Source organism: Thyridium curvatum (assembly GCF_004353045.1).
Source record: "Thyridium curvatum strain D216 chromosome Unknown NODE_66_length_249765_cov_79.631338, whole genome shotgun sequence".
Taxonomy (NCBI): domain Eukaryota; kingdom Fungi; phylum Ascomycota; class Sordariomycetes; order Thyridiales; family Thyridiaceae; genus Thyridium; species Thyridium curvatum.
Genome location: NW_022156821.1, coordinates 195,663 through 219,579, shown reverse-complemented (window position 1 = coordinate 219,579; position 23,917 = coordinate 195,663). Strand labels below are relative to the sequence as shown.

The 23,917-nt window shown below is 55.6% G+C and overlaps 6 protein-coding genes across 6 annotated transcripts; 5 read left to right on the top strand and 1 right to left on the bottom strand.

The window, feature by feature from the left end:
- Positions 1-898: 898 nt before the first annotated feature.
- E0L32_009295 (uncharacterized protein) lies at positions 899-2,730 on the top strand (the record flags this gene model as incomplete). The annotated part of the gene is made up of 2 exons (XM_031144245.1): positions 899-1,369; positions 1,471-2,730. 2 exons carry the CDS (start codon positions 899-901, stop codon positions 2,728-2,730), a joined length of 1,731 nt encoding a protein of 576 aa, XP_030991263.1.
- Positions 2,731-3,256: 526 nt separating this feature from the next.
- On the top strand, positions 3,257-4,276 carry E0L32_009294 (uncharacterized protein; the record flags this gene model as incomplete). The annotated part of the gene is made up of 2 exons (XM_031144243.1): positions 3,257-3,492; positions 3,550-4,276. 2 exons carry the CDS (start codon positions 3,257-3,259, stop codon positions 4,274-4,276), a joined length of 963 nt encoding a protein of 320 aa, XP_030991262.1.
- Positions 4,277-6,775: 2,499 nt separating this feature from the next.
- E0L32_009293 (uncharacterized protein) lies at positions 6,776-12,791 on the top strand (the record flags this gene model as incomplete). The annotated part of the gene is made up of 6 exons (XM_031144242.1): positions 6,776-7,198; positions 7,326-7,374; positions 7,471-8,283; positions 8,610-8,701; positions 8,761-11,474; positions 11,537-12,791. The coding sequence occupies 6 exons, from the start codon at positions 6,776-6,778 to the stop codon at positions 12,789-12,791; spliced, it is 5,346 nt and encodes a 1,781-aa protein (XP_030991261.1).
- A 1,044-nt stretch (positions 12,792-13,835) lies between these two features.
- E0L32_009292 (uncharacterized protein) lies at positions 13,836-15,386 on the top strand (the record flags this gene model as incomplete). The annotated part of the gene is made up of 1 exon (XM_031144241.1): positions 13,836-15,386. The coding sequence occupies one exon, from the start codon at positions 13,836-13,838 to the stop codon at positions 15,384-15,386; it is 1,551 nt and encodes a 516-aa protein (XP_030991260.1).
- A 973-nt stretch (positions 15,387-16,359) lies between these two features.
- E0L32_009291 (uncharacterized protein) lies at positions 16,360-21,621 on the top strand (the record flags this gene model as incomplete). The annotated part of the gene is made up of 7 exons (XM_031144240.1): positions 16,360-16,379; positions 16,449-16,855; positions 17,675-17,770; positions 17,821-17,915; positions 18,181-18,829; positions 19,039-19,122; positions 19,172-21,621. The coding sequence occupies 7 exons, from the start codon at positions 16,360-16,362 to the stop codon at positions 21,619-21,621; spliced, it is 3,801 nt and encodes a 1,266-aa protein (XP_030991259.1).
- Positions 21,622-21,963: 342 nt separating this feature from the next.
- On the bottom strand, positions 21,964-22,946 carry E0L32_009290 (uncharacterized protein; the record flags this gene model as incomplete). Its single annotated transcript, XM_031144239.1, has 2 exons — positions 21,964-22,542; positions 22,605-22,946. 2 exons carry the CDS (start codon positions 22,944-22,946, stop codon positions 21,964-21,966), a joined length of 921 nt encoding a protein of 306 aa, XP_030991258.1.
- Between the last annotated feature and the right edge of the window lie 971 nt (positions 22,947-23,917).

Genomic DNA, 23,917 nt, shown 5'->3' with positions numbered 1-23,917 from the left:
ATAAGAGCACCCGTAATAAACGGCACCATATATCTACGGCCATGTGAGGGGCGACCCAGTCCATCAAAGGAGGTAGGTAAGTCATCCCAAGGTCCTTAAGGACCAGGGCGGGCCAGACTGCTGCATGCATGCTGGGAGGTTCCAGTGGCCACCCCACATCTTATGCGCAGAGTTGCAACCCTTCGGCGCCGTTATGATAAACTACCTAAGATCAATTTCGTCATACTCGATCCACAGTTCCACGGCCTCGGAGAGATGTACTTGTACTCCATATGCCCTGTGGACAGAAAAAGAGGCGGGCAAGCATGACGAGGTTAACTGGACCTACTCATAATCTGCATCCCATGGTGGAACAAAACTCATGGGGCTCTCGACTAGCTGGCCAGTCCCGTGTGGGAGCAGATCGCAGAAACTAATTACCTAGCAACTGAATTAGGCCCATAGGTAAAGCAGTGGACATTCTGGTTGGCAAATTACTTCTTGTACAGGCACGTCAACTATGTCATCGACTTGGCTTAGCTTCGGCATCAAGCTGCGTCACCAGTAACACCATCTCCATCCTTTTGTCGGCCGAGCTCACTCCCACCCTATCATCTCATCGCGATATGTAAGTGACTTTGACAAATCTACCCTGTCTCGGCAGCTAGAGCATGGTTTTACGTATTTCAATCTCATGGGAGACTTGAATCGTAGTCCCTTGAGGGTCCTGATCAGTCCAAAGTGCTTGTAAGCCTCGCGCCCTACTCGCCTCCGTATCTGTTGTATGTATATAAAAGCACAAGATGCTTACCATGGCCCCCGATTCTTTCTTTCTTACTGGTGACAGGTGATATACTCGGAACCCCCCCCCTTCCCCTCTTTCTCTTGCTAGCGATACAGAGTATTAAGAAAACAAAACATGGCTCCTTCGGCAGATACATCATTCGCCGCCCACGTGGCCAACCAGTTCACCAGCTACGAGATTGACCGCAAGTCAGCTTCGGGTGATGTCATCTACACGACCAGCAATGGTGCCCCTATCCCGCACCCATATGAATCCCAGCGAGCGGGAGAGAACGGTCCGCTTCTACTGCAGGACTTCCATCTAATTGATCTATTATCTCACTTTGATCGGGAGCGAATCCCCGAGCGTGTTGTCCACGCAAAGGGCAGCGGGGCTCATGGCTTCTTCGAGTGTACGGATCCCATTCCGGAGCTCACATCGGCCGACATCTTCTCCGCGAAGGGCAAGCGATGCCCGGTCACGGCGCGCTTCTCGACCGTCGGTGGCGAGTCGGGCTCCCACGACCTCGCCCGCGATCCTCGAGGGTTTTCAGTCAAGTTCAGGACGGAGTCCGGGAACTGGGATGCTGTGTTTAACAACACACCCGTAAGAAGCCCTGGCTGTTGTTCCTCCCATCCTCCCCCGCCGCCTCCAACCTTCTTCTCCCGGACTGCTCTCCATGTCGACCGACTAATCCAATGCTACAGGTCTTCTTCTTGAGAGACCCAGCCAAGTTCCCACACTTCATCCACACCCAGAAGCGCGACCCAGCTACACACCTGACGCACGCTGATGACTCGACAATGTTCTGGGATTACCTGAGCAATAACCCCGAGTCCATTCATCAGGTGATGATCCTCATGGGTGACCGAGGTATCCCAGATGGGTATCGTAAAATGCACGGCTATTCAGGCCACAGTCTCAAGTTCGTCAACAAGGACAACGACTGGGTCTATGTCCAGATCCACTTCAAGTCCATGCAGGGTACCGGTTTTATCACGCAGGAGGACTCGGCGAAGTACTCACCGGACTACTCCCAAAAAGACCTGTATGAGGCTATCGAGAACGGTGACTACCCCAAGTGGACGGTCGAGATCCAGACCATGACTCCCAAGCAGGCCGAGGAAGCATGGGAGACGCAGGGCATCAACGTCTTTGACCTCACCCACATCTGGCCCCAGGCCCAATTTCCGCGCCGAAAGATTGGCGAATTTACTCTGAATGAGAATGCCGTCAACTACTTTGCCGAGATCGAACAGGTTGCCTTCAGTCCCTCGCACTTGGTGCCGGGCATCGAGCCCAGTGCGGATCCTGTCCTCCAGTCCCGCCTCTTCTCGTATCCGGATACTCATCGTCACCGCATCGGAGTCAACTACGTGCAGCTGCCCGTCAACGCTCCGCGGACGGGGTTCAGGCACGGGAACTTCCAGCGCGACGGCGGCATGGCTTTCTACAACCAGGGCGGTCGCTCCAATTATCTATCATCGATCGACCCCATCCAGTTCCGCCCGCGGTCCGTCGATCTGGACAAGACGCACAGTGATTTTACCGGCCGTGCTGTCACGTTCTTGTCCGAGATTCGTCCCGAAGACTTCAACGCGCCGCGCGCTCTGTGGCAGAAGGTGTGGGATGAACCTGCCCGGGAGCGTTTTATCAAGAATGTTTCTGGCAAGATGGAGCTATGCAAGAAGAAGGAAATTATTCGGCGACAGATTGCCATATTCCGCGAGGTCGACGAAGATATTGCCACTCGCCTCGAGAAGGTGACAGGCGAGAAAGGGTACGACGGTATTGCGAACCTTGAGTTCAACGGGATATACAATGGAATGACCAAGGATGTGAAGCTGCGAAACGCCAACGGCGTGATCCCCCCAGCCGGAAAAGCGACGACGAAGAATAACGGGGCGCCAACATACGGAACGCACGGCGGAGCTGCGACAAGGGAGCTGGCCAACGGTCTTCACTGATCAACTTACATCTGCTGTTGTAGGTCAGGGAAACGGCTTGATGTCCAGGACAGGTGCACTGAGGAAGGGGAAGATAGCAACATCAGATTGAAATGGTCTTGAGTCCTCTCGTAATTTCGCGTCGATCATGAGATTGGCTTAACCTCTGTTTCGCGTATTGAGCAATGATTACAATCTGCTATAGCTTTTCGCGGAAACGCATGGTCGGGTGCTCGCCCAATGTGAAGCCTGCTGTTGTCCCTGGGTTGATTGTGGAATAGGAAGCCGAAAGGAAATTCGAAAAGGTAACTACTTTAGGTAAGTACCTCGGTCAGGTAGGTCGAGGATCAATGAATCATGGAAAGCTCCAGGGGGGCTTTTGGCGTGATTGGTGCGGCGGGTCAATACTGTGCGTCCACTTTGGTCCACACACGACCTGGAGAAGCTTCGTAACCTTGCAGCAGACAGTCCGCCAAACAATCAAACTCATACCTCTCATTCCCGTCCAAGTCGATCTTGCATCAACATGCGCCGGGCTTTTTGAAGGATGGCGGTGCTATCCAAGCCAATCCCCCCACTGTACACGGTCTACGTCCTTCGATCAACCGTCCGGCACGCCTCGCTGTATATCGGATCTACTCCGAACCCTCCCAGGCGCCTGAAGCAGCACAATGGCGAGGCACCCGGTGGCGCCGCGCGGACGGCTCGGAACAGCCTGCGGCCATGGCAAATGGTCGGCCTGGTGACTGGCTTTCCCAGCATGATAGCTGCTCTGAAATTTGAGTGAGTATGGAATGTGTGGCCCTCATTCTTCTCGCGGGGCCCTAATCTTCCGAACAGGTGGGCGCTGAACAACCCTCACATCTCGTTGCATATACCGTCATCATCACGCCTGACGGTCTCTACATCAAGGAAGAGAAATGGCCACCCAAGGCGACCTCCACTCAGCCAGTCCTCTGTCATTTCCAATCTTCATCTCTTGCTTCGGGTCCCGAGCTTCGCCCGCTGGCCGCTGAAGTTGCACTTCTTTGCACCAGACGTCTTCACGGCTTGGGAGAGATGGTGCAACCAGTCCAAGGAAACGTTGGGCGCCAGCCGACAGGTGGTGACGGACTTTGGACCAGGCGCTGTGACCACTGCGAGCTCGGCACAGGCAGGAGCAGACAGCACGGCGGAGGAGAGCTGGGGAATCCACTCACTGCCGCTGGATTACGCCCCCGTCAAGGGTTACGTCGCCAAGGGTCGCCAGCTGTTTGATTTTGAGCAGCAAGGAGACTGCGTGGTTTGCGAGGAACCCATGCGCCCCGACGATGGCCTGTACGCCCTGTGCCCCAACGATGGTTGTGATGGCGTGGGGCACCTTCGTTGTTGGAGCCGACACATGCTCGACAAGGAGCCGCGCAGCGCAGACGAGCCGATCATCCCTGTTCAGGGAAGCTGCCCCAAATGCGGCAGTGACATTGAATGGGGCCATATGATGAAAGAGTTGAGCCTCCGAGTCCGGGGCCAGAAAGAGGTGGACAAGCTTCTCAGAACCGGGAGAGGGCGAAGCAGCACCCAGCATTGATCTGGCGCAAAAGCGAACATCTTGAGATCACACACAGTTATACGATAGGAATGGATATATATGCGGTGGTTCCTCTTTCAATCCTGTATCCCGAGACCCCTCTCCCTTCGTCCCATGAGATGCCCAGGCTGCTGCGATGCCGTTGTGGAACTTGCACTCTGTCCTCTCATCTGGCACTTGATGTCATGTGCTAAAGCTGTGATCGGCTGGACTTTGCATCGTATGCCTCGCCTGGAGGGCATGCCTGTGCTTGCAGGCACTTGTGGCGTCCATCAATGCCTTGACTCTCCAGTGGAACTCCAGACTCTTTTTGCGGTTAGCGTGCTCTGGAATCCAGGGTGATTATGGCCTCTCCCCTGTCGTAGGCCAGTACCGGTACATGTAGATATCGACCGACTCTGTGTAGAGCCTCGCAGTACCTCAATAATGTACATAGCTTCTTATACTTGCCCATCTCGAATGAACCAGTCCCTTCAGAAATTCCAGGTCAACGAGTCCCAGCCAGCGCTGGCTGGGCTTCTATGAGGACGGAGTACGAAGAGGGTACCTAGGTACTACTTGTAAAGTTAGTGGCCCCACACCTGAACGTCATCCGTTGTTGATTGGTAGACTGGAGAACGCTACTGAGCCATCCTTGCACAACCACCGACCGATATCAGATTTCTCCTCGTGCTCGACCAGCATGGCGTGGGAGGCTAGCGGCGAAAGTCACTCCAGTCCAAAAGGAGGAACACATTGAAGAGAGAACCCGACGACACAAGACCTCTTTTGACTCATAATCCCTCAGGTTCTTTTCCTCATCTTGGCGGTCATTCTGCCCTCACCCCTTCTCTCTCTCACACACACACACACACACACACACACACACACACACATACGCTTCCCATCAGCCATGTCTGGCAAGCCAAATCTCCTCCCCACTAGCATCTCCACAGCACTTGTACCTACCACTGACTGTACGGACGAAGCGCGATATGTGGCATGTCGAGAGCCAATTTAGTTGCCCGTGCACATCAAAACAGTGCCTCGCTGCCTGCACATGTGTATGAACCAGGCGGACGGGACTCTGTAACTAGGGGATCACTTGAGCACCTAGGGGGCTGCATCGCAAAGACCACACTTGAAGCCGGCCTGGGACCCGACCCGACCCCCGATCGCAGTAAGCAGCGCTAGACCCACTGAGAGTGAATCATGTCAAATACAATTATCAAAGTAAGTATTGTATGTAGGTAGGTACTTTTTGAGACCTGCCTGCCTTCCTGGACTGTGCCGTACCGTCTCTCCCCACCTCTGCCCATTCTCTCACGTTCTCTGTCGTGCTCGATTCGATTCTCTCCACCGAGTGGCATTGCACTCAACTGTATACTATGTTCCCGCAGAATTCAAAGGCTACTCGATCAGCCAGCACCCTTTCTGACCTACATACAGGCAGAGTGGTGCCCATCGATTGCCAGACCTTGGGTCTCGATCTCAATTCCACTGATTTAGTAAAGTACCTAGGTAGGTATGTATGTGCCTACCTTATTGGGACCCATATCTATTAGTAGGTACTCTGGTAGTCTCCGACAAGCGTGCTTTACGTGTGTACCTCGCTTTCCACCCACCTCGCTCCCAGTGTGGACAAAGGAATCCCAGCCGGGCTGTTCATGTCAGTGAGAACAATGATACTGGCCAGACCCCTGCTCGCTCCCACACTTGCACCCGTTCCGCATCGCTCCCTCCTCCTGCCACAACCCATCAATCCAACGACACTTCCCATTTTGGCGGCCCCGGCTGCACGCCATTCTTTCCCTTCCCACCTCCGAACCTTCCACATAAACTCCAGACTTCATTCACCTTTTATTCTTACTGACACTCTAATTCTACCCACCTCACACGCACCGCTCGTCCATATCATCCCTTCTTCCACCAACCCCTGCCAATTGTTACCTCTTTCTTTGTCTCCTACCACCACCACCACCACCACCACCACCACCAGAGACAACTTTTCCTGGCCAAGCCCACCATTCACTGTCACTGATAAAACTTGTCACTCGTTGCGTCTTACACACGATACACACCCCCTTGTGCCTCTTTCGAGCCCATCGGGATCGCTGTCGTATAACTCACCAGAACGTGATGAGCGCATTCACTCTGGGCTGCTCAACACTGCACAAATACTGAATCTGGGTGCCTCGGCTTGCCAGCAACATTAGGGACGAACAATATACCCGATCGAGGGCGAGCGCAAATAACAAAACCCGCCCTTTCCTCTTTTCCGACTTTGTCGGTCGCCAAAAAGGTCGAGATTACAAGCCCTGCTCAGCATCCGCCGCCCACCATGCGATGCCACTGAACGTGGATGCACCTGCTACTGCCGTCTCATGCACCTCATGATCTCGCAGGATTTCCGACACCTGCTTCGCACCGCAGACACCGACCCCACGCGCTCACTACCCTGAACCGTCCTCGCACCCAGGCCAGAAAGTGAATAGCAATCGACCCCAACTGTCTGGCACCATGGTTTCCGTCCCTGTCGCGGGTCTGTCCGCTGCAGGCGGAGGTGGTGGTTCGAGCGCCAACGTCAGCTCCCGAGGGTCGCCTGCCGTCGGCGCAAGCGCCGCCTCACGATCCAAAACTCAGGTCAACTCGAATGGCTACCATCCTGCGAATACCCCCAAGCCCCTCAGCTCCCTGACCAGTGCACCGCTCGACCTGAACTCGGTTGAGAGACGAGGGCAGCCCACAGCGAGTCGCGAATCTGTGAAGCGAAAGAGTCGCCCCCACGGCCTCCAAGAGGCACCCACATACCACCCAACTGATGAGGAATGGAAAGAGCCTATGGAGTACATGCGCAAGATCACACCCGAAGCATCCAAGTATGGGATCTGCAAGATCGTTCCGCCAGAGTCGTGGAACCCGCCCTTTGCGATTGACACACAGGTAAGCATTGCGTTTCTGCTGCCCACCAGCTCCTCCGACCCGGCCATTACGCACTTCTTATGCTGCAAACCCAACATACTAGGTGGGCTCTGGAAGGCCTCGTACTAAATGACGTGTTTTGTGATAGAAATTCCACTTCAGGACGCGGAAGCAAGAACTAAACTCGGTCGAAGGCAGTAAGTAGCCCCTATCCTTCCCGCCCATACCCTCGCCTCTATCCTTTGGTATATCTTACGGATTATGTCCGGCCGAATCTAATCGTGGTTTACAAGGCACTCGAGCGAATCTGAGCTATCTCGATGCTCTCGCAAAGTTTCACAAGCAGCAGGGCAACAACCTGAACCGATTGCCATATGTCGACAAGAAGCCACTTGACCTGTATCGCCTGAAGAAGGCGGTCGAAGCTCGGGGTGGGTTCGACAAGGTGTGCAAATTGAAGAAGTGGGCAGAGATTGGGCGGGACCTGGGCTACAGCGGCAAGATCATGTCTTCGCTCTCGACATCGCTCAAGAACTCGTATCAGCGATGGCTCTGTCCCTATGAGGAATACCTCCGGATCGCCAAACCCGGAGTCCATCAACAGCTCGAGCTCGAGTATGGCGGTCCGCTGACACCCAGCCCAGCGCCAAGCCCCATGAAACGATCCAATGTCAACACGCCTTCCAGCCTTCGAGCAGATACCCCAGCCCGACATGCTACTGATGCTCTACAAGCCAGCATGAATGGCCACGCCAAAGAGGGTGAGAGAGATACTCCGATGGCAGATGCTGCTCCTGCCGCCAGCCAGCCAACACCTTCTGGATTCACTGCCATCAACTCTGGCGGTTTCACGGCTGTAAACTCTGGTTTCACAAGCGTCAACCGTCAAGCATCTGCTGAGACGAGAAGCTTCACCCCTCCGAAGCAGAACGGGAGCCCATTCCCGTCTGCCAAAAACACGCCGGAGTATCGCCCGTCAGGTCTTGGTCCTGCCAATGCGTTGAAGCGGCAATTGAGCAGCGACAGTGTCGACACTAAGAAGGAAAACGGAGCCGAAAAGGACGATGTCGAGAATGGCAGCCGACGGAGCAAGCGACTGAAGAAAGGTCAGTATCACTCTCCCCCCGACCCTGATATTCTGTCTGTTGCATCGATTCTTTCCTATGAATTGGCCTGGCCTGGCACGTCACTGTGTGCTTGTCATGTGAGGCACATGTAGCTTTCTATGCAAGGACCGGTTTGGAAACAAACTGGCTCTTCATGCTGGAAGACAAGGTGCCAAATAGGCCCAATTCAAGTCCGTAATTGATCGAGGGACAGGGATCCATGGTGTGAGAATGGACCCTCCCCCACTCCCAGTGGAGCCGGGATGCTTGGGTTTCGTTATCCACAAATGATTGGCTCACCACGACTAACTCGAATCGACTTGTAGAAAACGTCCCTACTGTGGCCGGGTCTCACATGTCGCTCTTCCGCCCTTCTGTTCCACGGATACCGGGTGATGAGAATGCAGCTCTTGGAGAGGTCTGTACCATTTTCGCATTGGTTTAACATGGTGCCTGGTAAACTGACAAGTGGGGCAGAAATGTGAACAATGTGGCCGTGGTGAGAACGGCGGCCCGCTTCTCGTTTGCGAGTCCTGTGATCATGCCTATCACGGGGTGTGTCTCGACCCACCGCTCAAGGTGAAGCCCGAGTCCGAATGGAACTGTCCTCGATGCCTAGTTGGTGACGGACAATACGGGTTTGAAGAAGGCGGCCTCTACTCGCTCAAGCAGTTTCAGGAGAAAGCCAATGACTTCAAGCAGGGGTATTTTGAGAACAAGATGCCTTTCGACCCGGTACTCAACTGCCACCGGCCTGTCACTGAAGACGATGTTGAGCACGAATTCTGGAGGCTGGTTGCAAGTATCGAAGAGACTGTCGAGGTCGAGTATGGCGCCGACATTCACTGCACCACCCACGGCTCAGGCTTTCCGACCGTCGAGAAGAACCCCGATGACCCCTACTCTACAGATCCGTGGAACCTGAACCTACTACCTCTTCACCCAGAGAGCCTTTTCAGGCATATCAAATCTGACATATCGGGCATGACCGTACCCTGGGTGTACGTGGGCATGATCTTCTCGACATTTTGCTGGCACAACGAGGATCACTATTCGTATTCAGCCAACTACCAGCATTTTGGAGCAACCAAGACCTGGTACGGTATCCCTGGTGAGGATGCCGAAAAGTTCGAGAACGCTATGCGAGAGGCTGTGCCAGAGTTGTTTGAAACACAGCCAGACCTGTTGTTCCAACTTGTCACCCTCCTCCCCCCGGAGCAGCTCAAGAAGGCCGGCGTCAGAGTCTACGCCGTCGACCAACGTGCAGGCCAGCTCGTCATCACGTTTCCCCAAGCATACCATGCTGGTTTCAACCACGGCTTCAATTTCAATGAGGCTGTGAATTTTGCTCCGTGCGACTGGGAGCCGTTTGGCCTGGCCGGTGTGGAGAGGCTGCAGCAGTTTCGAAGACAGCCTTGCTTCTCTCACGATGAACTCCTATGGACCGCGGCCGAAGGTATCACAAGCGGCGGGTTGACAATACAGACCGCAAAATGGTTGGCGCCGGCCTTGGAGCGGATCCATACCCGGGAGATCGGTCAGCGTGAAGATTTCATTACGAAGCACCTGGAATCGTCCAAGCACACTTGTGCGTTGAGAGATGGTGACCAGGGGTCTTCATGTCCCTTGACTTTCAAGGTGGAAGATGAAGATGTAGCCGAAGAAGAGTATCAGTGTGCTTACTGCAAGGCGTATACATACCTCTCACGGTTCAAATGCGTCTCGTCTGGAAAGGTATTGTGCCTTCAACACGCGGGCTCGCATGCATGCTGCGATGCGCCCGAGGCGGCGCGGTTCCTTGGAGATCAGCATGTCCTCGTCTACCGCAAGGCCAACGACGCCATCGACGCTGCTCATAGACGAGTAGCTGACAAGGCACATTTGCCCCAGGCGTGGGAAGACAAGTACGAGAAGATGCTTGACGAAGATGCCGCCCCTTCGCTGAAGGCCCTTCGAAACCTGCTCAACGAAGGCGAACGTATTCCATACGATCTGCCTTCCCTGCTGGTATTGAAGGACTTCGTCGAGCGCTGTAACCACTGGGTTGAGGAAGCGACCAACTACACAGTCCGGAAGCAGCAGAATCGGCGGAAGAACGAGAAGGCCTGGCAGTCAGGTTCACGCAAGTCAATTGGGAGTTCCGCTCAGGAGCAGAAGGAGCGAGAGATGCGAAACGTGTTGAATATCTACCGCCTATTAGATGAAGCTGAGCAGCTCGGCTTCGACTGCCCCGAGATACTCCAATTGCAGGAGCGCGCAGAGGCAATCAAGGTCTTCCAGCGGCATGCAAAGGAGGCTCTGGACAAGGTCTCGTCGCAGACGGTCGAAACCATTGAAGAATTGCTTGACGAGGGCCACAGTTTCAATGTTGATATACCCGAGGTCGACGGGCTCTCGCGAATCCTCGACCAGTTGCGCTGGAACGAGAAGGCTGCGGCTGGCAGAGGTGTCGTGATGAGCCTGGACGAAGTCAAGGCTCTCATCGAGGAGGGCCAGCGCCTCAGCATTCCTGGCTACAACGATCACTATGCTTACTATGTCGAGCAGTGCGCAGCGGGCACGCAATGGGAGCAGAAGGCCAGGGAACTCATGACTGCTGAGACAGTTCACTATCAGCAGCTCGAAACCCTTTCCCACCAGGCTGCTGTAAACGCGTTGCCCATTTCGCAGGAAACCCTCGCGGCCGTCGACCAGATCTTGCACAAGCAAAGGGAGGCTCATCGTCAGATAATCGACCTCAACAACCGCTCACACGGCCCTGACTACAGCAACAGGCCCAAGTACACCGAAGTCCTCGAGGTCATGAAGAAGATTGAGGATCTGCAGTCCAAACCGGCGGGTACGCTCGACCTCGAGAGAGAGCAGAAACGCCACGAGGACTGGATGCGTAAGGGCAAGAAGCTCTTCGGCAAAACCAACGCCCCACTCCACATCCTCAAAAGCCACATGGACTATGTGCTTGATCGGAATCTGGATTGCTTCGACATTGTCAATGACAAGCCGCGCATGCCCGCCGAGCCAGCGTCCCGCGAACCGTCCCCTGAGGGGGATGGCGACGGTGACGGTGAAGGCGACGGCGACGGCGACGGAAAGCTGGCGCGTTGGGATGATCCGAAATTCAGGGAAGTCTTCTGTATTTGTCGGCGCACCGAAGCTGGCATGATGATTGAGTGCGAACTGTGCCACGAGTGGTGAGTTTCTGGATCACTGCGTACATGTGCAAACAACCTGAATATTAACCAACCACGGACAGGTACCATGGAAAATGCCTCAAGATCGCGCGGGGCAAGGTGAAAGAGGACGACAAGTACACCTGTCCAATCTGCGACTGGCGGGTCAAGATCCCTCGCGATGCCGCGCGACCCAATCTTGAAGACCTTATCCAATGGTATGAGGAGATACCCGGTCTCCCGTTCCAACCTGAGGAGGAGGAGGTTCTCAAGAAAATTATCGACAACGCGCAGGACTTTCGGCATCACATCGCGAGATTTTGCAACCCTCTCCTGTCGACCGCCAACGAGGCAGAGACGCAACGCTTCTACCTGCGGAAAATCGAGGGCGCAGAGATCCTCCTATCGATGGAGACCAACTTCTTTCGGCAGGAGCTGCACAAGTGGAGCCCAGTGGCGCCGGAACCGCCGCCGTTGATTGAGAGCTCCAAGAGCACGCGCAAGCCGAGACCGACGAAACTGCAGAAGCTTCTCACTCAATACGGAGTGGAAGATCCGGACGACCTGCCCGAATCTATCAAGGGCAAAGCGAACAGCTTGAAACGCAAGGCTATGAACGCCGAGGCCGCTGCCGAAGCAGCGGCCTCGGCGCGGCCTGCTGGGGCCCTGCCAGGTGCGAGTCCATACGGCAGCGGGAGCGGCCATTTCTTTGGAAGAGCGTCTTCTTCCCAGCCCCAGACCCCCGGCCAGTCGATGACCGGCAACATGCACGGCCACCACCCTCGGGGGCCAGACTCTGCGTCATCAACACATAGCCATGCGAACGGCCCGCGAGCTGGGTCGGCATCGATGATCAAGCCTGATGCCATGGATATTGACAGCCGCCACGCCATCCACCCATTGTTCATGCCGGATGGTATGAGGATTGGACCACAGCTCATTGGCAATCCGTCCATGTCTCTAGAGGACCGCATCCTGGACGGCCACATTGATGATGTCAACATGTCGACAGAGGCAGACCGAGCCAAGGTCTTCGAGATCCTGTCTCGAACTGAGGACGGCCGGCGCCAGGCTGAAAAGCTCTTCGGTCGAGAGGCAGGCCTCGCCGCAAGCGGAAGCCATACCCAGCAACAGGATGACAACGACGATGACGTTAAGCAGATGTTCACCGATCTCGTCAACACAGACGAGGACGAGGACGATGGTCGCGACAGCAAAAAGAGCAGAGACGGCTCAGTGCTCAAGGGAGAGCGGCAAAAGGACACGAGCCACCAGGTCACGACGGAGGACCTGGAGAGCGAGAGGAACGGCATGGATGCACTTCTTGACCGAGATTGATTTATGAATCTTCCCATATTGTCTGCGAACTGCCCCCTGCTATCTGCTTTCCACGGAGGATCATATCTCGGTGTGCTTTATGAGCTGTGGCTTGGTACGATACCCCCTAGCGGGCGACTGGATGGGCGTGCACTTTTTACCTGATGGAGTTTGTGGGATGGAGGAGTACTTGCTGCTAGTATATACCAACTGTGTTGTATTATCGAGGATGGGGTGGGCTTTCATTGGGCGTTCTGCGTTGACATGGTTGAGGTCGCGAAATCGGTGTACAATATCAACAAGACCTGATAACAAGGGGGGGCTGGATGATGTGAACGTCTCGCATTAGATGGGATTGGTTTTTCGCTTAGAGAGGAGCAGTCCTGGGCACCTTGCAGCCATATGTATCTCTCTGGCGAGGTTGCATCCTCGGTTGAATCAAGGAAATATTACATCTCATGAGCTGTATATTTGTTGCTTTCCTCTCCTGTGACACATGGGCAGGCCCGAGTTCCGAGTGTCTAGATCATTTTCATGAGGGACGAGAGTAAGTAGCGGAAAGGTGACTGCATGAAATTATTCCTTTCAAGGAGGCAGGTACCCGAGGACCTTGTTATACCTTGTTATTGAGACCATTCATTGAGAGAACTGTAGCTACCTAGGTAGATAGTGGCGGGTCGCCTGCAGTCCCACCCATCCATGTCACACCTCAATTGATGTGGCGCTGGCGCACGAGCCCGCGCTATGCTGATCCTGTCAAAGTGCGCACCTCAGTGCCTTCCCACTCCATAGATTTAGTGTTCATCCTCCTCCTCTGGCGTGTGTAGCTCGCCATTTGACGCTTGGTTTCCATGACCATTCATCTGCTTCAACCCTCATCGTCGTCGGCTTTGTCGAGCTGGCCGTGTCCAATCAGCATCTCAGAGAAAAGGGTTGAAGATCTATTGGGTCGTGTATCGACTCGGCCTTCTCCTACCCTGATCTGATCCTCCACGCCAGGCCACCGCAATCGCTTTTCAGAGCCACTAAGGGCCCTCATCGCCCTCCCTCGACGAACACGACAGCATGGCGGCCGCCAAGTCCGACGAGCCGAAGCTCCTCTGGAACCCCGACAATGTCAAGGATGTCGCCGAGTCGGTCGGCATATCACAGCTGAGCGACGAGGCTCTACGATGCCTGTCGCAGGATGTGGAATATCGCATCGGCCAGGTCATCGTCGAGGCGTTACGCTTTATGCGCGCGTGCAACCGGACCACTCTGACCGTCCAAGACGTGTCGCAAGCGCTGAAGGTCCTCGACGTCGAGCCTCTCTACGGCTATGAGTCGACCCGACCGCTGCGCTATGGGGAAGCTAGCCTGGGCCCAGGCCAGCCCTTGTTTTACATCGAGGACGAGGAGGTGGATTTTGAGAAGCTCATCAACGCCCCCCTACCCAAGGTGCCCCGGGACGCAAGCTTCACAGGTATGGATCCAACGTGTCTGGTGGGTTCCATGGGGAGATGGAGTTGTTTCCCGCTAACGAGACGTGATCAACCAGCCCACTGGCTCGCAATCGAAGGAGTGCAGCCCTCCATCCCGCAGAACCCAACGACGGCCGAATCACGATCGCAAGAGCTTGTTCCCAAAGGCCCCGGTGCCAACCCGGCTCTGGCAGCACTTGCTGGGAATGACAACGTCTCGTTCAAGCCCTCGGTCAAACACATCATCAGCAAGGAGTTGGTCCTCTACTTTGACAAAATCCAGGCGGCAATCCTGGACGACAATCCCGACGAGGAGGTGCTGCGCCTGCGCGAGGCTGCCCTCGAATCCGTCCGCTCCGATCCAGGCCTACACCAACTCGTGCCGTACTTTGTCAACTTTATCACCAACCAGGTCACGCATCGCTTGGACGACACCTTCACCCTGCGCCAGATGATGGAGCTCACGTCGGCCCTGGTGGACAACCCCAGCCTCTTCTTGGACCCATACGCAGCGGCGCTCAGCGCACCGGTCCTGACTTGCCTCATGAGCCGCAAGCTTGGCAGTCCCAGCGCCACAGCCGCCGGGGACGACGGCGATACCAGCCCGGAGGTCGTCGCAGCGGAGCAGTACAAGCTGCGTGAGCTGTCAGCCAGCTTGTTGGGGCAAATCGCGCGCAACTATGCGCGGAGCAATGCCCTTCTACGGCCCAAGCTAACGCGTACCTGCCTCAAGTACCTGCTCGACCCGAGCAAACCAGCGCCGGTCCTCTACGGTGCCGTGTCGGGCCTTGCAGCAGCCGGCGGGCCAGAGGCCGTCCGGGTACTTGTGCTGCCCAACATGAAGGCCGTCGATGCAGCGATTTTGCAGCCGCTACGAGAGCGCGAGACCAATGGTGGCACGAGCACCATCAATAGACTCGACTACGAAATGCTGGTCGGCGGCTTCGTCAAGGCGATTCGCAGCATCACTGCGGCGGGACAGGAAGAGGGGGGCCTTCTGGCGCAGGTGCAGATGAATGGGGTCAATCACGAGACGAGCGAGCAAGAGCGGTCAGACCTCGTCGACTTCCTGGGGCCCATCGTGGGCGGAAGGGTGGCTGACCTTGGAGACAGGCAACTGAACAAGGCAGTTGCCGAGGCGAGGAGTATTGAGTGATTTGTGGCGGCTATGCGACGATAGGGATGGGCTTCCAAGGTTTCCTGCGAAGTCGAGAAAACAAATCACAAAAGGGATGGGTCAACGGCGTTCTCTCCACGGATATGGGCATAGTCAAGAAGGCTGATTTTCTTCTGCACGGCGTCACGCCAGGAGGAGCACGGAAGGGAAGGGGAAAGGTAAACACTACGGCGTTGATATCCATACCTCTCTAGACATTTTCTTTTTGGTTGCGGTCACATTTATCAAAGCTTCCAGCACCACCCGAGAAGAGACAGGGCACCAGCGGGGTCGTGATATAAGAAACTGTAGCGCGCGTGAAAGGTTGCAAACGGGTACCTGCTTGAGGTACCAAAGAATCTTGAAGATGAGGGACTTGTCCCGAAGCAAGGTATTACCTACCTACCTAGGTACAGTACTTGGATAATAATATGAAATCCATATATTCGGCGGGCGATTAACATCGATCCTTGGGTGGAAGGGATGTGGTGTAGCATGTGACTAAGCACGTGCAACCAATAGAAAAGACGAGAATTTCGGCACATCTCGGCTGCGACCATGCACACTGTCTGGGGTGACGGCACATCATTGGCTGCCATTTCGGCCTTGCTTTCAACTGTTCTTCCGTCGTCTTCTTTCCCTCGTGCCTCCAAGTCTTTAGTCTCCCGGACGAGCAGTTCACCCAGATCGTGTCGTGTCAAATCGCTGTTAGGGTTTCTTGGTCGCGCCATCATCTCCCTGCGACGAACTTATCGATCCCCAAGCGCCACCGCATTCACGTCAGCAATGAACGCTCAGAGGGTAGGCCTGTCGGCGCTTCGCCGAGGTGAGTGACGAGACCCGGGTCAAACCTTGGCGCACCCCGAGCTTCATGAGCAATTGGCTAATCGTCGACTCCTCCTTTGCAGCAGCGGTGAAGCAGCCTGGAAGCTTCTTCGCCCAGAATGTCGCTCGTGCGACACTCGCCTCTAACATGTCGGCCATGCAGTCCCGGTAAGAGAGCCTACCTGCTGCAGATCGTCCACAACCTAGATGCGGAGACTAATACGCCGACCGCCATAGAGCCGTAGCAACCCAGAAGACGTCGCTCGCTGATGGCAACGAGATCCTAGCCAGCCAGCGCCTCAGGCGCCCCGTCTCCCCGCACCTCGAGATCTACGACTTCCAGCAGACCTACCTTACGGGCTCCATCTGGCAGCGCTTCACGGGTGGCGCTCTGTCTGGGGCCCTCTACGTCTATGCCACTGCCTACCTCGCCGCTCCCCTGCTGGGCTGGCACCTCGAGTCTGCCAGTATTGCCGCTGCCTTTGCCGAGCTACCCGCCGTTGTCAAGGGTGGCGTCAAGTTTGCGATGGCCTGGCCGCTCGTCTACCACTCGCTCAACGGCGTGCGGCATCTGCTCTACGACTGGACGATCGGCTTCAACAGGAAGCACGTCCTGAAGAAGGGGTGGGAGTGGGGCATCGCCAGTGTGCTGACTACGCTGGCTATCTTCTTCATTTGAGCCCACTCAGTCTGTGAGAGGAAAGACCGGAGAGTTCTCAGCTGAGCGGGACGGAAAGCCGGGAGGCATCGAGGCCGCGAGGTGTCAGGAGAGAGGAGGTGCACCAATCATGTCTGCATGCATATCAAGGCCTGTCATTGGGAGCCGAGCTATGTTGACTCTGGGTCAGGGACGAACGCAATGCTAGCAGTGAGGGGGGAACGGAGCGGAGCAGGCAGGACCTCGACCAGGCCAGTGACTGCACTGCTATTTCTGTACAATTTCGGGCCGGAGCAAAGCCGTGCGTGTAGAATCCGCAAACAATCGTAGTATTCTTATTCTTTTGTTCCGTTCAAATCTCCATTTCGCTAAAGCGTGCTTGCATTGAGCAGTGCCATCCATCATCAATGAGATGAATGCACCCCAGCAGCAACAGCCATTGTCCAATGGGATGGCGGCTGATGGTAATCTCAAGAGTGGGGGCTATTAATCCAGTCCAGTCATCAATGACTGGACGGACCGGAGAATAGCTGCTCCAGTCTCTGACCCGTGCGGTGCCCAAATATTTGATCCCAACCCTGCTGGATTTCCTCGCGTCGTCTCTCTCTCCCTTCTTTTCTTCTCCAGATAGTCATGGGCGCTCCTCGCCCGCACGCAACGCTCAGCCCTCCCAAGGGGGTGGCGATGGAGCTGTGCAAACCGCGGGCGAGACGCATTCTGTTGTTCCCCGGAGCGCCCAGAGAAGAATTGATCCGTCGTTAATCACCGTCATCAGTTGTCCCATCTGGTGGCTGTTTCATTTTAGAGATCTACATTCCCCCATTCCCCCCCTCTCGCGACGTGCCCGCTGCTGCTTTTAGGACTTTTGGCCTTGACGACCAAATCATTTCTCTCTCTATGTGTGTGTATGTGTGTGCGCGTGCACCTTCCTAGAGCCGAGTAAATGTGCAGTGCCTGCTTTGCCGGCCGCCAGTGATCGCTCTGCCTCGTTGGGACTGTTGAATCTCTACGGCGTTCTAGGGGAGGACCCCCCCTTTGCCCTTGAAGTACGGCCGACGCATCGGATGCCGGGATTCTGTGTAATGTGAGTTGCTATCTGTACATGTATGCGTAGTTGCCGTACAGCTTAGTTGTTCGATACATGGCCAAGCCGGTCTTTTCACTGCTTCTGTAGCTCAGCTCGGAGACGCTCTCGTTTGATGCATTCTATTGTACAACATTCTTTTATGTTTCTGACAGTCTTCCTGCCCCATCGATTATCCTTGCCAACGACCCCATCCCCGTTCGCCAACATCTTTCACCCGCTCGTAGGGTGCTGCTGATGTCCGAAGCATGATGAACGGTGAAGACCGCGCCAGCTGGGATGACGAGCCTGGCCATCACCGCTCGGGTGCTGGTGTCGATCAGTGTGCTAGGCTTACCCAGATGCGCTCCCTCGCTTGTCCATCCATCACCAGCAGCCTCCCGTTTACCCTCTTTCAGACCAAGCTGAACTTGCTTGAGACCCCGGAACCTTACGATTCGGCGATACACAACTACAACACGCTGGCACAACTGGCCGGCAACTCGTGGCTTGACATCCACGTCCGCCATGGCCACCCTGCGGCCGCCGGCGAGTATCCGCGCCTCTCCGACTGCCGTTCTGCTTCTCGAGAGCACCTGCCAGCAACCGCAGGGCATGAGGCGGTGTTCCGGGCCTATCTCTTTCGCACACAGGAGCTCAGAATTACCATCTGGCTCAGGAGCAAAACTGAACGGGGCTGGTCAGACGGCTGGATGCATCACAAGCCCTTTCCTTTCCGGTGCGTCGAGAGACTGTATACGGACAAGGAACTCATTCACCTCAACCGTGGCGTCTCGATCACCCTGAGATGCCCTGTCATGGCCAGCCACCAATCAATCTCGGATATTGATCGCAGCCCGGTCAATGATATTGCCCAAACTTTGCTTGCCTTTACAAGTATGAAGAAGCTTTTTATCAGCATTCTCAACTCCGCCCATCATGACAGAGAGCTTTTGGTTGAATACCTGGCCCGGCCTTTCAATGACAGAGGCCTGCCAAACCACTGTTCTGTTCTACCAGAACTAGAGGTGAGGACTCTGTCTAACGGGGCTACCAATAACGACAACGGCGGCGATGATCATGATAATGATGATGATGATATATAGGGGCTATCGACTTATACCCAGGGATTACCACCTACGCCGTCATCCCTCTCCAGCACGCCTTGCTCTCCCCGGGCAAGGGACTCGGTACAGTTTCGCTGGCCGTGTTCCTCCTCGGATCTGTTGACACGTCCAGGAAAAAATCAAGGCACGGAACATTCCGAGGCACCAAGACTGGCCTCTCTAGAGGAAACAGATCTCTTAGGATTCAGCGATCGTCCGCAACCACTGGAGGCTCCACGAGCGCGTTCCGTTGTCGAGAGCTCTATGCGGCTTCAGCTTGGGACAGAATTCTTAGGAGACAAGGACGATCGACAGTCGGGCCCCGTCCATACTGAACTGACCAGAGGCACTGATTGGGTTTCGACCAACGTAGCAGCCGACCAGGTCACTACCACAACTCAACTCTCTCTTCAGCATCCAAATGGGACTTCTGTTACAGATCGCGACCGAAGCTTCCCACGTGATAAGCCAGCCAAAAGCTGCTCCGGTACCTCTCCACTGCTAAGCCGGCTTCCTCTCACCCATGGCTCAGAAATGATATCGTCATGCGAGCCGTATCCGCAGAAGGATGTCAGGTCCTTGGGGCCCTCGGACGTACCTGTATTGCCAGCTCCAGAACCATCAGCGCGGTTCCCTGACTTCCCCAGGCCCGATCAAGACAATAGGACTGCGATTTCCCAATCTCCGCAGCCCGCCCTCCCAGTGTCGTTTCGTGTGGTGCAGGAGCCGGAGGAAGACCCTAGGCGACAGTTGGAGAAGGGCAAAAGAAAATGTTGCAGAGCCGGTGAAGAAGACGCGATCTCGGTACCTGGCGACCCGGACGCGACATTTCGGCCACAGCAAGGTAGATGTCGGTCAGACATACCAGAATCAACGCTCCGGCAGCAGATGTCATACGCTCAGGTGGTCGCTTTATCCAAAACCCCAGTCTTGCCCCCAAAACCAGCCCAAGGCGTTCTCGTGATACAAGGCGATACATATGCCATTCCTTTTCCACCGGACTTTTCAGAGTCGTCCCTCCCCATGGAAGATCTCCCCTCGCTCCCGACGGTGAAGATACCCCCTCCCTGTTCTCTACTAGAAACTTCAGCATCTTGGTCAAGACATCCGCCGGCTCCTGCGTCTGAAGGCGGGAGAAATACCCCGGGTCCCCCGGTAGAGACTGCTTCAGTAAACCTCGGACGACCGCCGCGGGAAATAAGGGATGATGCAGTTATTGCCAACCTGCCAGTAAAACAGCCAGCCCTTGAAGGGTCACACGGACGTATGCAACCGGCGCAGGAGAAAGGCAGTGCTGGTTCACCTCCACAACCCCGGCACAGGGAGAAGTCTGGGCCGGTCGCAAATAATCACCCCGACCCCGAATCAAGGCCCCTTTCACCACACTTATGCCACGAGAAGAACCAGTCACTTCTAAAAGAGGACAAGGGAGCGGCAAGCGGCATGCCGAGGGTGTACTCTGCTGTTTTAGCACAGGCACCGGTCTCTGACGCAGAGAGCATTCCTTTCAAGGCAGTAGGGCATTCACAGAAGCATCTGGAAGCCGGCTTTGCACGTCCTGGCTTCTCTACTTCTCCCACGCCTTCCCGGACACCACGCTTCAATGGGCGAAAGGCACCAGAGAAGCCCCCATCAGGAATGAATGGTTCGGTCGGCGGTCATCCTTCAACTCAGCCGGATGCTGCTTCATGGACGGCGGGCCTCACAGACATGCCCCTATCGCAGCACCTTTGCCAAGTCACATGCGAGAAGAGGACGACTTCGCAACGAAAAGGCGGAGGCGAGTCTCGTGTTCTCAGTGCGCCGGCTCCAAACACCGGTGGCGGTTTAGAGAGCTTACATGTTCCGGCTGGTTCTCCGACTGAGGAGCCGGCGCGACAAACGCAGAGTCCGACATCACTTGACGCGCAGCCTAATGCTGTACCAGTACCAGACCTGGGCCCTTCCAAAGCGAAAGATGAGCTGCCCGTAGAGACGCCCAAGCAGACTGCTCAGGTACCTCAGCTTCCCGTAGCTATCACACAAGGGGATGTTGGTACACACCGCCATGGAAAGAAAAAGACAAAGAAGAAACAGAAACCCCCGCATCAAAAAGTCTCGCCGACTGTGTGCAGAGAGCTCAGGCGAAAGTGGCGCTCAACCTCGGCGCACAGGATTGAAAGCTCGTCTAGCGCAGCACATACAGTGATGACTCCGGCGGACGACGAAGACCAAGACGAGCCAGCCTTTCCTGATGAGCAGTCTTTATCCACAATATTGATTCACCAGATCGAGCCTCATTTTGCGGAATACGGCGATGGGAAGAGGTGGCAGGGAAGAAACCTGCCACACAACGACTTCGCAGAGCTACTTAAGGAATTAGATGAAAGAAGGAAGATTGATGGCGAGGTATGCGACCTCTGGATGAAAGGGGGTGAAGCTGTGGCAGAGCAGATGAATCGCAGAAAGTCGAGCCGATGGCTCAAAAGATCGCTTGTCGAATCTGTGGGCAGGCAAGGTGAGTCGCGATGCACCGCCCTGGAAGCCATGAGGAGAGAGAACCTGAAGTTGCTCCTACGGAATGAAGAGGAGGATCGGTCCTGACTCTGTCGACGCCCTATAGGGCTGGTAGAGCCGTGTATGCACATAGCGATGTAATTCTATAGCGGTCCTTGTTGGTTGGCACTTGGCTGGTTGGTGCAGTAATTCTCTTTTGAACAAAGATTTCTTCTGAAGACGGCATCGGGTTCCATCGCCACCTCCACCCACTGCAGGCGGTCACGTCTAGTTAGGAACCGACTACATGCGGGAGGCACATCTTTGTCAGATGCAAGGCAGCGTATGGTCCACGGTGCCTCTGAAGATGAATTATGTACAAGAACACGGGTCAAGGAGGTGAATGACTCCAGCCCTGAGACCCGAGCCCTGAGCCCTGAGCCTTTACTCTCAAATTCCCGGAATGTCTACCCCGGCGTAGCCCTGGAGTGACTGGCATACGAGGTAGTTGTTCTCGACAAATGGCGTCGCGATCTGCAGTCCGTAAACACCGACAGCCCATTCCCGTCTCTCCCCGAAGGGCAACATGCTTGCGACGACCCGACCCTCAACGAATCGCGGCTCATAAGGCGCTTTTGCGAGGTCCGTGCCGAACAACCGAATTTGCTGGTCGCACTGGGTGCCGTTGGCAAAGGACGGCTGGTTGGTCACGTTCTTGAAGAAGTCGAGAGGGTACGCCGGCCACGTGGCGACAGCAAAATCGAGGTCGGCAAAGTAGTGCTTCTGACAGGCCGACGACGAGTTGGAGGCAGAGGCGGTACCGACGGCGCGGAAGACGGTGCTGGTGCCGCCGGGAGTGTAGGCATCACACGAAGGCTCAAAGGTTGCGGGCGTTACGAGGGTGCCGTAGGCCTCAGATCCTTGGATGGCACCTGCGTTCTGGGCCGAGATGAGCTGTGCTGGGTGCCAGCTGAAGGACGTGTAGCCATCGCCGAGGAGGTCGAGAAATGGAAACTCGAAGCCGACTCGCTGGGGGCGGTAAGGGCCGGAGGTGAGCATGTGCCATGGGCATGCAGTCGGGTTCAACTCACCGAAAAGTCAGGGATGGTGAGGTTGTAAGCCTTGAGTTGGATATCGTGGTCGTGGGCTCCTTGGACGACGAGGGGATACATGCCCTGGGGAAACGAAGGCAGCAGGTCCCTGTAGGCATGTTCGAGGATATTGTATTGCGCCGGCACTACCTGACGAGCAAGCTCGAGAGCTATGGGTAGAACCGCAATGGTAGCATTCAGGATGCCGGTCGCACTGCCTGGGTAGAGCTCAGCAATGGCATTGGGCTGGTCGCGAGTCACGCAGCTGACGGGAACTGCGTCCGAGGCTGGCAGGAGGACTGAGAGCACAACGGCCCAGCCGGCGGCCGGGACAAAGACCATGGAAGCGCTCGCCAGGTGAGATGACGGGCTTCGTCCGAGAGAAAGCCACACACGAAGAACCCGGGTTCTTTGGGCGGAAGGGAAGGAAGCTAAGAGAGCCGGACAATGCGAAACGGCGGATTGGAGAGAGCCGTCTCGTTGCGAAAGGGGCGGGCCGCACGTGCAATGACATTACCACGACGCGCCCTTGATTTAAGAAGTAGAACTGGGTCGAGGATATACGGGTGCTACATGATCTTGCAGAAGGAGGGACAGCTTCACCAGGGGCGATAAATGAGAAGGTTTCTCATGTGAGTAGCTGATCCTGGAGAAGATCCCATTCCTACCCAAGACGGAAATACTTGATGATCGAAGGCCAGTCGCAAAAGTGAAAAGCAAAGGGTAACCACGACGGCGCCGCACTTGCAGCGTGCGTGGTAGCGGTCTACAGGGAACCTGGATTCGGGAAGAATGGATGGGTGAAACGGAACAGCAGGGAGCCAGATCTGTCACGTTTGATTCGCCAGGGTGGTCAGCGAGAAGACGAAAGAGGCTCTGATAGGCCTCGAAGGATGGTGCCTGGGCGGCAGTGGTGGTTATGTCGGGTCAGGGATTGTGATCCGGGAGTGCGATGATCCGACCAGGAAGAGCACGGAAGCTGAGGGTACCGGGTCAGCGAGTCGAGGGCCCCTGGTAGTACGAGTAGGTACAGCGGCGACGAGGCGCGATTAGAGTGAAATGAAGCCGCCCACACCGTCATCTACCGTCCAAGGACCGACTGCGCGAGTTGATCTGACTGAATGTAGCCATCCGGGGCCGGATTGCGTCTCCAAAGACCCAGGCTGAGAGGGTGCCAGGAAATCCCGGTTGGCCCGCTATCGGATGCCTCTGATATCAATTGAACCGTGATAATATTACTACAAGGGTTGACAGACTCTACTCTACAGTCTGTTCCATGGCTCCAACGCCTGCAACTAATCGCAATGCTCCGC